The sequence below is a fragment of the Centruroides sculpturatus genome, unplaced genomic scaffold (genome assembly GCF_000671375.1).
Source record: "Centruroides sculpturatus isolate CEXI.00-Female unplaced genomic scaffold, Cexi_2.0 scaffold68, whole genome shotgun sequence".
NCBI classification, from domain to species: domain Eukaryota; kingdom Metazoa; phylum Arthropoda; class Arachnida; order Scorpiones; family Buthidae; genus Centruroides; species Centruroides sculpturatus.
The window spans coordinates 610,014-623,666 of record NW_019384331.1 but is presented as its reverse complement, the minus strand read 5'-3'; the positions used below and the strand labels follow the sequence as shown (position 1 = coordinate 623,666).

General features: G+C 28.4%; 1 protein-coding gene across 3 annotated transcripts in view; it reads right to left on the bottom strand.

Annotated features, from left to right (window-relative positions):
• Positions 1-11,734: 11,734 nt before the first annotated feature.
• LOC111629994 (putative uncharacterized protein DDB_G0289963) overlaps positions 11,735-13,653 on the bottom strand; it is a 58,392-nt gene continuing 56,473 nt past the window's right edge. Inside the window, exons 10-14 of one of the 3 annotated variants that reach the window (XM_023373992.1) lie at positions 13,284-13,446; positions 13,072-13,202; positions 12,840-13,004; positions 12,416-12,761; positions 11,735-12,229 (exon numbers count right to left, since the gene is read on the bottom strand). In XM_023373992.1, coding sequence (XP_023229760.1) covers positions 12,219-12,229; positions 12,416-12,761; positions 12,840-13,004; positions 13,072-13,202; positions 13,284-13,446 — 816 coding nt within the window. In that variant the 3' untranslated portion in view covers positions 11,735-12,218. Of the gene's footprint in view, positions 12,762-12,839; positions 13,016-13,071; positions 13,203-13,283; positions 13,447-13,653 lie in introns of those variants that run through there. The other 2 variants (XM_023373985.1, XM_023374030.1) reach the window with 2 other exon arrangements.

Below are 13,653 nucleotides of genomic sequence, written 5' to 3'. Positions count from 1 at the left end.
AAATGACCATTGCTCACTGAAAAATGATTAGATTGATAACATCTATATATAAAATTAATCTATGCAAAAATTTTAATGCAGTAACATCTTGTTGCATGTACTAGTTTCAGATAAAAGTACTTGTCAACATTAATATCTATATAATTTTTTTGGATTTAAGAGCTATAAATTTAAATAAATTTCATTCATGTAATAACAATTAAAAATAGTTTAGCTTATTTTTATGTGTATAAAGTTAATTTTGAGAATTTATTTTAAGACAATTTGATTAAAAGTTCTCTAATTGTTCAATTTGTGTTTTTATTGATTTTTCCATACTTTTAACAAAATATTTAAATTAGAAAAATATTGGTATAATTTATTTTGGTTATTTAAATCTATATGATTATAAATAATTATATTAATATTTTTAGTGAGTTTTTTTTAAGTTATTTACACCAGAAATACTTTGTAGTTCTGATTTATCTGAGGTAGTGTGGTTCATGTGCACAAAAGCAATTTTAGTTATCAAAGATATTATGTGGATTATGTGGTACAAAGTGATCGACAAAATACATGAATAATAATATAAAATGAAAGTTTTATGATAACTGTAATTAAAATTTCTTTAATCTTTCTAAAAATTCATATTCTAGATTTAAAATTTCTACATTCTGTTTTGAATACTGTGTATTACCATCAAGATTTGTTTCTATTGATAAAATACTCCATAATTTACCTCAGATAATGCAGAATCTTGGTTGTTTAACGAGTTTCGGTTAATTGAGACTCCACTCTACCATGAATTCAAAGTTACTGTTTTGAAGAATATAGTATAATTAATTAATTCTAATTTTTAAATTTTTCATTGATTTTTTTTTTTGTTTTTTGTAATCTTACAGGTGGNTATATTAAAATTATATTAGCTTTTTTTCTGTTCTTAAGTATTTTCTTTGAATTAACTCATTATAATATAAAGTTATAAACTATATTTTCATTTAAAGAAGCAATCTGAGAAATCAAATACATCTGTATATTCTCAAGAAGCTTCTTGATTGTTTCTTGCATAACTCCTGTTAATTAACTGATATCTTAGGGCTATTTTATTTTGTGGATTATGGTTGCTTTGGGAATTTTAAATTTGTTTATTGAAGATTTTGATTCATTTTTGTATAGAAAATTGGCCTTTCTATAATAGTTTTATTTTCAATAAAGTAGTTAAGTCAATGACATTTTTCTAAATGTGAAACTCTATGAAGCATAGTTTGCTTTATTACACTATAATATATATATCTATTAATGCTATACAACTTCACAGAAGTCAAACTATTAATTACTTTAAAAAAATAAATCATATTTTCAGTTTAACTACGGTATCTTGCATAATGAATGAATTACCAATTTCCATACTTGTTATCCTCTAAGAGTAATTTTTTATTTGTGGATTTTGTCAGATTAAAAATTCATAACAAATTGACAGCCTTAAAATAAAAAATGTTATTATTTTAAAACTATTCTGTTTTATTGTATTGTCAATAAAACTGACTTTTCATTAAGAGTTTTGGTAAGAAAGACGACTATATTTCTATTTCGTAGAGAAAACTTTTAATTAATGATTAAAATGGATTTTAGACTCACCTCACATCAAAGAAATTCATTAAAATTTGAGGTGATTCTGTGATTGCATAAGTAATCCTCAATATAACAATTTTTAAACTGATTTTATGCAGATATAGGAATTTTTTAAATATTTAACATAATGAAGAAATAAATTCTATATATATATAAATATTGTTCAGCTAGGTTTTTAATGAAAATAATAATGTGCAGTATGATATAGTAAAAAAACAGAATGCAGATAATCTGGAAAGAATCACTTGCTATGATCTTTTGATATTTAGTAGTTTATTTTATAATTTTTTCCTTAATGTTCTGTGAAAAGACAGTGTATTATTTAGTTTGTTTATTGATATTTGATGATTTTTGAGTAATCATTGATGGTTGCTATAAATTGTGATTTATATTTTAAGGGGACATTAAAGCCAAATGATTGTTGGATTATATTGGGCTATATGACTGCTACAATTAGCAAGAGATGGCACCTAACATCTACCTCTAGTGCCAAATTACTTGGCATTTAATTATTAACAGTAATAGTAATATAGCCCTATATAATCTGGTTATTGTTTGGTTTTAATATATAACTATTAGGTTTTAGATGTTGATATTTCTAAGGGACATTATTTTAAAATCATAAGATAGTGCGCCCTGTTCTAAATTTTTTATTTTTGTAATTGTATCATGTAATATAACAATTGCATCTAACATTACAAAGTCCATAAAACAGGTTTAATTACATAGTTCATGTCTTTACTGATATTTTTGAACAACTGTAAAAAGTTTAGGAAGGAATTGTTAGTGTCAAGCAAATGTTTTTCACATATATAATTAGACTTTTATATTAAAAGATTTTTTATTAGGCTATTGTATATGAATACTTTTGAATAATGGTAAAAATAATATAAATTCTCAACTTCATTCAGAACATAGTTTTATGAAAATTCAGTTCAAATAACAAAAGAACAGCCGGATTTATTTATTGGGCTGGTTGTATTTACAGAAAATTAAGCTTTTAATCAAGTGAAATTGCTAAGTATTAATGTTCTCAAGCACCTTTAGGTTATAAATTATTCTAAAAATTTTAATTTTTGGAATGATTTATTCCTCACGAGTGTCTTTTGAGACTCGGGCTGTTGTGTTGTAAAGGTATATTCTAGTAAAACAATTTTGTTATTTACACTGTCTTATTCAAATCTATAACAACTTCTATCTGTGAAATTTGAATATTAATTTATATTATTATTGTTAGATAAAATGTTTTGAATTAGAACAAATTAAAACCTAAATATTTGCTAATATATATGCAAATTAACATGTCTAAATGTTAATGTACAGCACTGTTGATTACCATAAATTTGAAATATTAAAAAAGCGACATCTAAGTGTATTAAAATAATTTAAAATATCATTTCAATTTAAACTTTAAATGTCTTTGAATTTAATGAAAGTTGATGTTAAAAAATATTAAAAGAAATGAGTAGCTGTCAAATAACTAATTAGAAACAAATTAATGTCAACTTAAATAAAGAATTTAATTAAAAATATATATCAGAAATAGTTATTAAATTGTATCAAATCAATAATAATAATTCAATAAAGTAACTTATTGTCAGATGAAATTTAAGCTTGGTTCTCTGTGTTTAAAACTCATCTTGTGGTTTTCATTTTCCTTTTTTTTATAATGCTTTTCTTAAAGATTACCTTAAAACTATCTGCATAAATATGAAGAGGAGAATGCTTAAAAATATTGAATTAATAACAAAAATAGTTAAATGTTTTTGTAAATATATCTTGTAAGACAATACATAATCTTCATAAGATACATAACAGTTTATCTTGCTCTAGTTTAAGTGTATTGGGAAATTATTCTCAACTAACGTTTGGTTTCTTGTTACTAGCATTGTTTTGATACATCTGTTACTAGCTAAAATAATTAGCCATGCATCATTTACATGCACTAATTTAGCATGTAGTGAGTACAATATTTGAAAAACTTTTGCTTTTTTGCAATTAATTTTGTAATTAAAGGGGAGAATATTTGTGTAATAATAAATGGTGAAGAAATTAAGCTGTATTAAACATTTTTACTGAACAGGATTATGAAGTTTTATATTTGAGTACGAAAATCCTATAACAAGTGGAAGAATGTCATGAGCACATGTAAAATGTTGATCATTAAATTATCAGCTCTGACTGTTACTAATATGTATTCCACCACAAGATTTTTATATACTTTTAGGATATCATTACTTATTGAAAGTCTTAGTTATTTTGAAATTCTCATTTTTTTTTGGCTTCTGTCAGAAGCAAATTGGTCAAAAACATAATCTGTATCTTGGTAGTGTACCCAGAGGGGGACAAAGAGCCTTAGCACCCCAAGGAAAATAAACACTAGAAAATTTTATAAAAATCTTTACAAATAAAAACAGGTTTTAATTAGGAATTGTATTACATCTTCCGTTCCTATAATACTTATGAATCAGTGGTCATAAGGTGAGAATTTTATTCACGTTAAAAGATTTTTTTATCCACTTAACTCTGCTTTCTCAAGATCAAATCCCAAGTGAGCCACTACCGTGTCTACTCAGCATTTTCTCTTGAACTTAACTTAAAATGGATCATAATTTAAAAAAATTTTTAATCTCATTTACTGATCTTCATGTGCATATTTAGTAAGTTTCATTATGGTGGTTGTTTTGGGATCTATTTTTTTTTTTTTTAAGCATTATGCTCTAAAGTTACATCAGTTATAATTACATGAGGACTGAAAGCCAAATGCTATGATATGTAGATATATTTGANGACCAACCCCAGTCCCCAATTGAGTCGGATAATCGATGCTACACTGTATATAAACTGATATTACAGTTTTTTTGCAGACGTATACATAGTAAGCTATAGAAATAATCTGTATACTATTCTAAACAATTTGAAGCAATTATAGTAATTTGCATACGCCTCTGAAGATATTTAAATGACTACAGCAATATGTACACGAATTAATAGAAACTTGCATGATTGCAATATACAATACTGTACATGTATTACAATTACAGTATGTATAAGAATTTACAGAGTTCTGAATAGTTTTATACATGCGACGCAATGAAATTGAAAATACATATATACAAATGTATGCATAAATCTGAGTTAGTTATAAAATAAATACACAAATTTATAGAACAGACAATAGTATAAAGTATACAGTGCATTAACAATACTCTACAGCTGACATTTGCAAGTGTAGTGCTTGCACTTCTGCAAGTACAGTACTGCCATTTGCAAGTGCAGTGCTTGTACTTCTGCANAATACTTATGAATCAGTGGTCATAAGGTGAGAATTTTATTCACGTTAAAAGATTTTTTTATCCACTTAACTCTGCTTTCTCAAGATCAAATCCCAAGTGAGCCACTACCGTGTCTACTCAGCATTTTCTCTTGAACTTAACTTAAAATGGATCATAATTTTAAAAAATTTTTAATCTCATTTACTGATCTTCATGTGCATATTTAGTAAGTTTCATTATGGTGGTTGTTTTGGGATCTATTTTTTTTTTTTTTAAGCATTATGCTCTAAAGTTACATCAGTTATAATTACATGAGGACTGAAAGCCAAATGCTATGATATGTAGATATATTTGAATCAGTAGACCAGAAACAAACCAAAAAAATAACAATACAAAAATTGAAATCTGTTAGACCATTATCTGATTTGGACTGGATTTGAATTTCAAATCATAGTTATAATTATTTATATAATTAATTTTGAAGTAAGTATTTGAAGCCAAAATCAACCTGCCTGCAAAAATGACATTCATTTAATCAAATTTGATGACAAGTTTTATAATATTGATTCATCATTGTTCCGACAATGATTACTTCAGACTTCTGCAATAATTGAATTTAAGTAAATAAAAATATTTTTATGTATTAATTTCGATGTTTGTTTTCCAAATATAATAACCGAGAGAATATTTTAAATTTTTTTGTAAAAATTGAATTTAAAAAACTAAAATGTACATTTTGCATAAGTTATTGTCTTTAAATGCTGTCAATTTTAAAAGTTTAAAGTTATAAAAAAATGGACTCATTGATTTTAAATCAGATTAAGATCACAGTTTTTATAATTCGTATTCTATATTATGAGAATTGACAATATCAGAATAATGTAATTGAATATACTTTTTCTCTTTTTAGAATTTAAAATTCATCTTATCTTTTTGTTAATATTTTATTCTTGTGTAAAGATGATTTTTAACACGCAGGCAGGAATTGATTAGTATTAATTTATCAATGTGGTTGCATAAATATTTTATGATTTTTTTTTTACCTTTACAAAAATAACTTACTTTATGTTTCATATTAAACTTTGAAGTGTTGGTTTTTGTCTGGAATTTTGAAAAGAATATTTTAATTTATATTGTTTTTTGAGTTGAAATCATCTATAAAATTTATACATAGAAAACTTTTTTTATCAAAATAAAGGCTATTAATAAATAAAAATTCATTTAAGAAAAAATTAAATATATATCAGAATTAATGATTTAAAGAAGAAAAATTGCTTTATTATAAAATTTATAACTTTAAATTTTTTATTGATATATCTTGATTCTTTTTAATAATTTTAAAAGTATGATTCAGAGATAAAATGTCTAATCTTTAACTGGATAAATATAACTTAAATACAATCTGGCAACTTTTCTTCAAATACTTAACATTAGTGGCTGCAAAGTTGTAGCTGTATGTTGTGAATAACTATTAGTGTGTTTTGATGAATATAGTTTTTGTAGAGCTATGAGAATTGACAAATACAGTAGAATCTATTTACTGATATTTAGTGATGACTAAGGAAAAAGGAAAATTTTTACTTGTAGAAATAATTTTTTAAAAAATTATTTAAATCTATGGAATTTGTGCTGTATTAAGAATTACTTTATTTTTCACTATCTGAAGGGAATTTTTTCATTTTGTGGTTGTTTATATCATTCTTCTGTGAGTCATTTGTACACATATTAGTNAGGTACAGTACTGCCATTTGCAAGTGCAGTGCTTGTACTTCTGCAGGTACAGTACTGCCATTTGCAAGTGCAGTGCTTGTACTTCTGCAAGTACAGTACTGCCATTTACAACTGTTCGTTGTAAATGTTTTAAATTCGTTTTAAAATTCATCTGAATAATTTTAAAATAAATACAATGTGTAGAAACTATAATTTGATTCAAAACAAATCTAGAAATTTGAATAATTTCTTTTGTATTTTTGGATATTATATTATCGGCTTCTGTTAAAAGGTATAAGAAGTTAAAATATATTGTAATAATGTTTATCTTTCCGCTATTTTTCTTGAAAATTAAAATAATTATAATTAATTTGAGATGTTTATAACAATTTTATTTAGAAACCTCGATTAAAAACATGCCACAGCGCTTAAACATCAACTGGTGTCACCTTATTCGTTCTTTTCCACATGATTAATTAATTTAATTACTTTAATTTTCAAGAAAAATAGAGGAATCATTAACTTTTCTTCGAATTTCACTTGTTTACAACGTCAAGAACCAATATAAAAATACACGTAATTCGATATTTTAGTTTAAATTAATTAATTATGAGATAAAATGTAAATAAGTGACACCAGTTGATGGTTAAGCGCTCTTGTATTTTTCTACACGTTTGTAATTGAAGTTTATAAATAAAATTTCAAATTAGTTATCGACTAAAATATTGATTTAAGAATATATTATACGGATTCTTGACGTTGTAAACAAGTGAAATTCGAAGAAAATTTAATGATTTACGTTTACAGAACTTTTATAAATTGTTTAATTATTGACTTTTCTATTTTTGCAATTCGTTTGTTAGTTTGTTAAGAGGATTAAATTAATTCTATTTTAATAATTGAAATGTTTTAACGTGCCGACAAAGTTAGTCATTTGAGTTTTCGCATGATTTACAAGTTTAATTTCGAATGTATAGNTGTTAAATCTATGCAATTAATTATTTTTAAATTCTTAAGATTCAAGGGATTAAAATTTTGTTTTAACATTTAATTATTGAAAGTAGAAGTATTTTTTTGAAAATTAATAAATAAAAATATGCTTAAACTATGAAAAGAATTGTAATCTTCAGTTTTCTGGATTTGTGCAGTTTGTTTCACATATCTTGGCCTGGCAATGTGCATTACTGGATTGAGTTTGAAGTTTTGGAAAGTTTGAGCCCCTTTTTTAGGCACCATACTGACCTTGTCAAGTTTGTCAAACAATCCATCCCCATCATTAAGTAAACAGAGTGCTGCTATTTTACTTTTACAGCCCAACCAAGATTCGTGAAAGTTTGCTTACAGGTCGTCCCCATATAAAATTGCAAATATTTTAACTATTAATTATAATTACAATTGAACCCCGTTTATACGTTTTTCAAGGAAATGAAGTCGTGTACTTTTTTCTTTACGATGGACTTGTTAGATATCGTATCATTTGTCTCCAGCCGAAACGCCAATCACGTGAAAGAATGAAGTCATTCTATAGGTTATATTCATTATATATTCTATCACGCTGACAGCGAATAGTAAAGACGAATGAAAAAGCGAAATTTTTTGGTGGAGCGATTTAATAAACTGGAAAATTCATCAGAAATGGCCTTGCATATAGGCGTATTCAAAATTTCAGAGCGTTACCAACACCTGTATTCAAAAATCTCATGCAACTTCCGGTTGCTGCCATGGCAGCCACCACGAGACTCTCAAGAGCTCTATTTCGCTTTGGCAATTTTGAATTTATTTGTCGATGAATGTACCCCGAATAAATTAAATAAGTTCAAAAATAAATTTAAGCGTATCGTGGAAGTTCGCGTCATTCGCTATTTTGTTGTTCTTTCTCTGTATCCAGGCAGTTGGGTCACTTCCAGTGGCGCACCCCACTGGCTTTCGAATATGCTCTATTCGTTCTGCTTTTACTGGCAATTTGCTCAGTGTGGACTCTGTTGCCGGATTCCACGACTGGATTAAAGGAAACTTAAAAATAATGCTTCCACTCTACTGCATCCCACTGCAAAAATGAAAATTGAATGAATTTTTATTAAATCACAACATTGTTTTCCCACGTGGTCTAGTGATTTGATATCTGGCTTCTCCAGAAGACCTAGGATCGAATCCGAGCAGTCTGTGAGCCTGACTGACCCCATCCTGAGAAAAAGCTGTGTCTGTAGGACAAAGTGAAAAACAAATGGCCAGTTTCCTATAAAAAAAAAAAAGTCCTTTCCAGAGGCTTTCTCCTCCGTAGATCGCCCACGTGTTACGTTGCCGCAAACGAAGAAAATTACATATAGAACCGATATGAAAAGGGTTTCGGGTTTTAACTATTCAGAACAATTTTAGTTATTTGGAATTATAAAAATCCAGAAACGAGTTAAGTAACATTCCTGGCTGTTAAAAAATATAGCATATTCTCTAAAAGTTAATTATAAGAAATAAGATTGTGTGTGGCTCCATCTGTGATCAGACCGTTACAAAAATCTTTTTATATTTGTAATTATTATGACAAAAAGCTTAATTTGAAAAGCAGAGATGAGTTTCAGGAAAAAAAAACTATATACAGATTTTATTGGTTATTAACATTTAAAATCCTACCTCTCGAGATATGACATGATACCCCTCTATCTCCCCACCCTTCGACCTTTCACGACGAAACTAACAGCATCAATGCTCTTTATACACAAGCTATCGTGCAAAATTTCGTTTTTAAATCTTCACCCATCCTGTGATATTAAATAAAATACATGCCAACACACAAGAATTTTTTTGACGGGTTCAGGAGTCCCAAAACATGGAGATTTGCATAAAACTTGGAGTTTGGCGAGTTCTAACAATGAGGGTAACCTTGGTTTTCTTGGGGGGTTTTTGATCCGGACAGGTAGAAATCTAGTACGTTAAATAATTACTAAATATTTTAATATTGGGCTTCATACGGGTGTTGAAGATGCTGGCTTATTACCGAATTAAAATATCCCAAAATTGAAATTGTTATTGATATCTTGCAAGTATTCAGCTGAACCTTTCTATATTGTTTTGAATATTTATAAAGGCACGTTCAATAGAAAATTGAAAAAGTGCCATTAAAAGTCGGGAGGATGAGCAATATCGTAGTACACCTGTTTGCAATTCATGTAGTCGTCTCCTTACTGTATTTGCACGTCCCAATAGATGTCGATTGGGTTTTGTCAAAAATCACAACAGCGCTCTTACTGTGTGCATTGCTTAAGAAGCACTGCAGTTTTATTGGTCCTTTGGAAATACTGTTGATGCTGGAGAACATAAGACAGTCAAGTTACTGATGCCTCTGACTTGGAAATGTCGTGTGTCAAAATTACTATGATATTCCTCATCCTCCCGGCTTTTAATGACACTCCAATTTTCTATAGAATATACATATGTATCTTATGTTTATCTTTGTACTAGAAATTAGTGTATTATGTTCATTACTCCATTCAATAATTTACAGCTAAATGATGAGAGATCTTTTTAATTCGTAAATTGATAATAGTTACAATATCATTAAGAGTAACTGAAGAGGGACGAGTAATAGATTCAAAATGAACATTGGAACAAAATAAAATAAAGCGAGTTTAGGTCATTCATTTGTGGTCATTGACAAGTTTAGAAGAAAGTATTCCAATAACCGGAAGTATATCGAAATTGATTTTATTTGAAGGAACAATATCATTAATTCTATCTTTTCATATATAAAATTTCACTTCCTCTTTTGATATCTTGAACATGATACCAGGAAGTGAACTACGCGTAATAAACTTAGCTTTTATAATTACGAGTAAAGTTTTCATTAATTCTGACCCCACTCGAGATATGACACATGATCCTTTTCTATCTCCTCCACCTCCTTGACCTTTAACCACCAAAATTTAATAGCATCAATGCCTCTCAGAAACAACTCTGCCAAGTTCAAAATTTTTGCTTCATCCAGCCCTGAGATGTAATGCAAAATTGGCTTTATCACACAAACACGCGCACAATTTTATAAGGGTTTTATTTTACATTTTTGGACTTCAGGAGTGTCAAAATTTAACCGATTACCATGTACAGTTTGTCGTCGTTCTTTATACTTTCAGATGTTATAGAATATAACTACTCTGTCTGATTGTCTAGTGAATCTTGTTTCATTTAGAATCACCAAACATAAATAAGTCAACATTGTAAGAAAGATTCAAAAATTATTTGTTTGATATTGTCTTGGATTATACGGCGGATGAATCATGGATCATTTACATAAAATGATGAGAAACACCAAAATGTAAATTTTTCCTTCAATTAATAAAAGTTCTCTAAAATTATTATTTTTTTTAACAAATCAAAGTTTGAAGGATTTTTCTAAACTTTCCACCCTGTAAGCATCCTGTGAGGGCCTTTTTTAGCACGCCCGTTATGACTTCGGTCAGGCTTACAAAGGGACAGCCGGTTGATGAAGCATTCCATCTATAATGCCATCGAATCGGCGTCCATATTCTCGTTCTCGGAGTAAATAGCCTATATGAGCTGCACACTCCATATTAACCATTGAAAGAAAGAGGCAAGGGACCCAACACAGTGACACGTTATCCTACGGGCAAAAAATGCTATTGTCTAGGGCTCCTACCAACAGGGAACCCAAAACAAATTTTTTAAATAAAATTTTCCCAAAAAATAGCCCGAAGAAAAATGTTTAAAGACAACACTGCACGTGAAATTCTCCTGGGCTTCAAGAAGCTATAACTCGCCAATGGCCCGACGGATTACCACCAAAAATTTCAACCTGTCCGGATTCGATCCCGGGTCCACCAGAGCGAACTTAACATCTCTGCCATCCGGCCATTTAGTTTTAACTGTTTTCATTTGATTGCAACGTAACACACCTTGTGAATTACCCGGGAAATTTCTTCTGACCTTGAACATTTTAAATCGATGATAATTAATTATAACAACGCTATTTAAATTATTAATTTTTCGTTACGGTTGCTAAAATGTCGTGAAAAAAAATTAACCTTGTAACTCTTACTGTTGTTTGAAAATTAATAGTTTAACAATAAACATAATTCCTTAAAGATAAAGTTTTTATTGAAAATTCAAATTTTATTGATAATTAAAAAATATTTTTTTTCGTATCTACAAACATTTTAATCATTTACAACATATCTTATGTTAATACTGTACTTGTTTAACAATGCTTTGAAATATAGAACCACACGAAGTAGCTTTCTAGTTAAGTATTTCTACATCAACAATGATCACCATCATCCATTAATAAATAAATATTTTAGTAGTTATTGATTGTTTTTGTTTGGTTAGCCATAAATAATTTATCTTGGATCATAATTTAGGCGACAGCTTCGTGATAATCGCGTATTTATAGATCATGCCAGTAGAAGAATTAATTAATTTCAGAAATTTGCATGCAAAACTTCTTGATAACCATCATCAAACTTTTAAAAATTGAAAGAATTCTCGTTTGCCATAAAAGATTTTTAGTGAAATTTTAGAGATAATGCAAGAACTCGAATAATGTTTCTTGATAAAATCAGTTTTATATGGTTCATCTTTAATGTTTTCTTTCTTTACACAGCTTTAAAATTTTTATTTCCATCCTGAAACATTAAAAATTTATTGCCATCAACTTCCATATACAATTTTTCATTATCCATAAACATTTCAATGCCTTCTACATCAAGTAAATGTGATGATAAGCAATTGTTAATTGTTCGTAATAATAATAATAAATTACTTTATAAATGGAATTTTAAATGGTAAACCTTTAAATTTAAAATAAGTACCGGCTGCTCCTATACCAGAACCCGTAAATAGCATAAGAATCGATACGAGTGCCATAATACCCGGGCTGTGCCTAATTTCTTTATTTTGTTTTAGTTTAGAAGGAATATCTGTTGGGTTTTCTGTAGTACTTTGTTCTTTAGCGGTATTTTCGTTAGTGCTGCTGGTACTTCTGGTACTGCGCGTGCTACTAGGATTATTGGTCCATTTTGTGAACTTTCCTGGCTCTGTACTTTCCCTTATGGTTTTAGATTCGGTAATACCTCCACCAGTTGTAGTAGAAGTGGTGGTTGTGGGTATTGTAAAACCTTCAGTTAACGAGTTTGGAACCGCTTTAAATATTATTTTCTATAAAATATAAAGGAAATGCAACGTGAAGAATTAAATCTATTGACAATTTTTAGATACTGTCAGAGAAAAACTTACTTTTCCAGCCAACCATTCGATTATTAAATTACCTCCATTAATAACTGATTCCAATGCTGATTTAGCAGCTTGTAACGAGAGTTCTGTTGATTTAACTTCTTTTTTCAGTTCTGGATGCACGCCAAGAAGCGTAAACATCACCACCATTTTGTCCGCTTGGATAAACTTTACATAAACTTCAAATTTAACATGTAATTTGATTGCAGGACCATTATAAAGTAATTTTACTCACCGTTCTAAGATGCGTGATCCTTAAGGAAGTGAAATTAAGCCCTATTTTATGATTGATTGTTGATTTCCATAAGGATAAAAAATTGACGTCGTTGGTTGCATTGTTTAGAGTTTCTCTTGATGTTTTATCGACTTAAATTTTAATCGTTTGAATGACAAAATTAGTACTTTTATGGCGATGTTTTGTTAATTAACATGTTGCTTAATACTTACAGGTAGCTAGAAATTGTAATTTTAAGCGATTCCCTACGAAACAGGGTGAAATATCGAATGCTAATGTATCCAAAGAGGCAACGGTATGCTGTTTCATATTGTAAAAATTGTAAATGAATTTCTCACCCTTAGTAAAAAAGTCGCTATATTTTGGTTGTGATGACTGAAATGAGAACATAAATAAGTAAAAAAATCTTGTTGTTACTGTAAGAAAAAAAGACATTTTGAAAGTCGCCATTTTGAAATTAGTCAACAGTAGCTTTGTCCATAGATTATATTAATAATACTGTAATTTATTTCTTAATTATATTAAAAATTTTAAATGATTGATATAAAATTAATAACTTAGAACTGTTTTAAGACGTTTGTT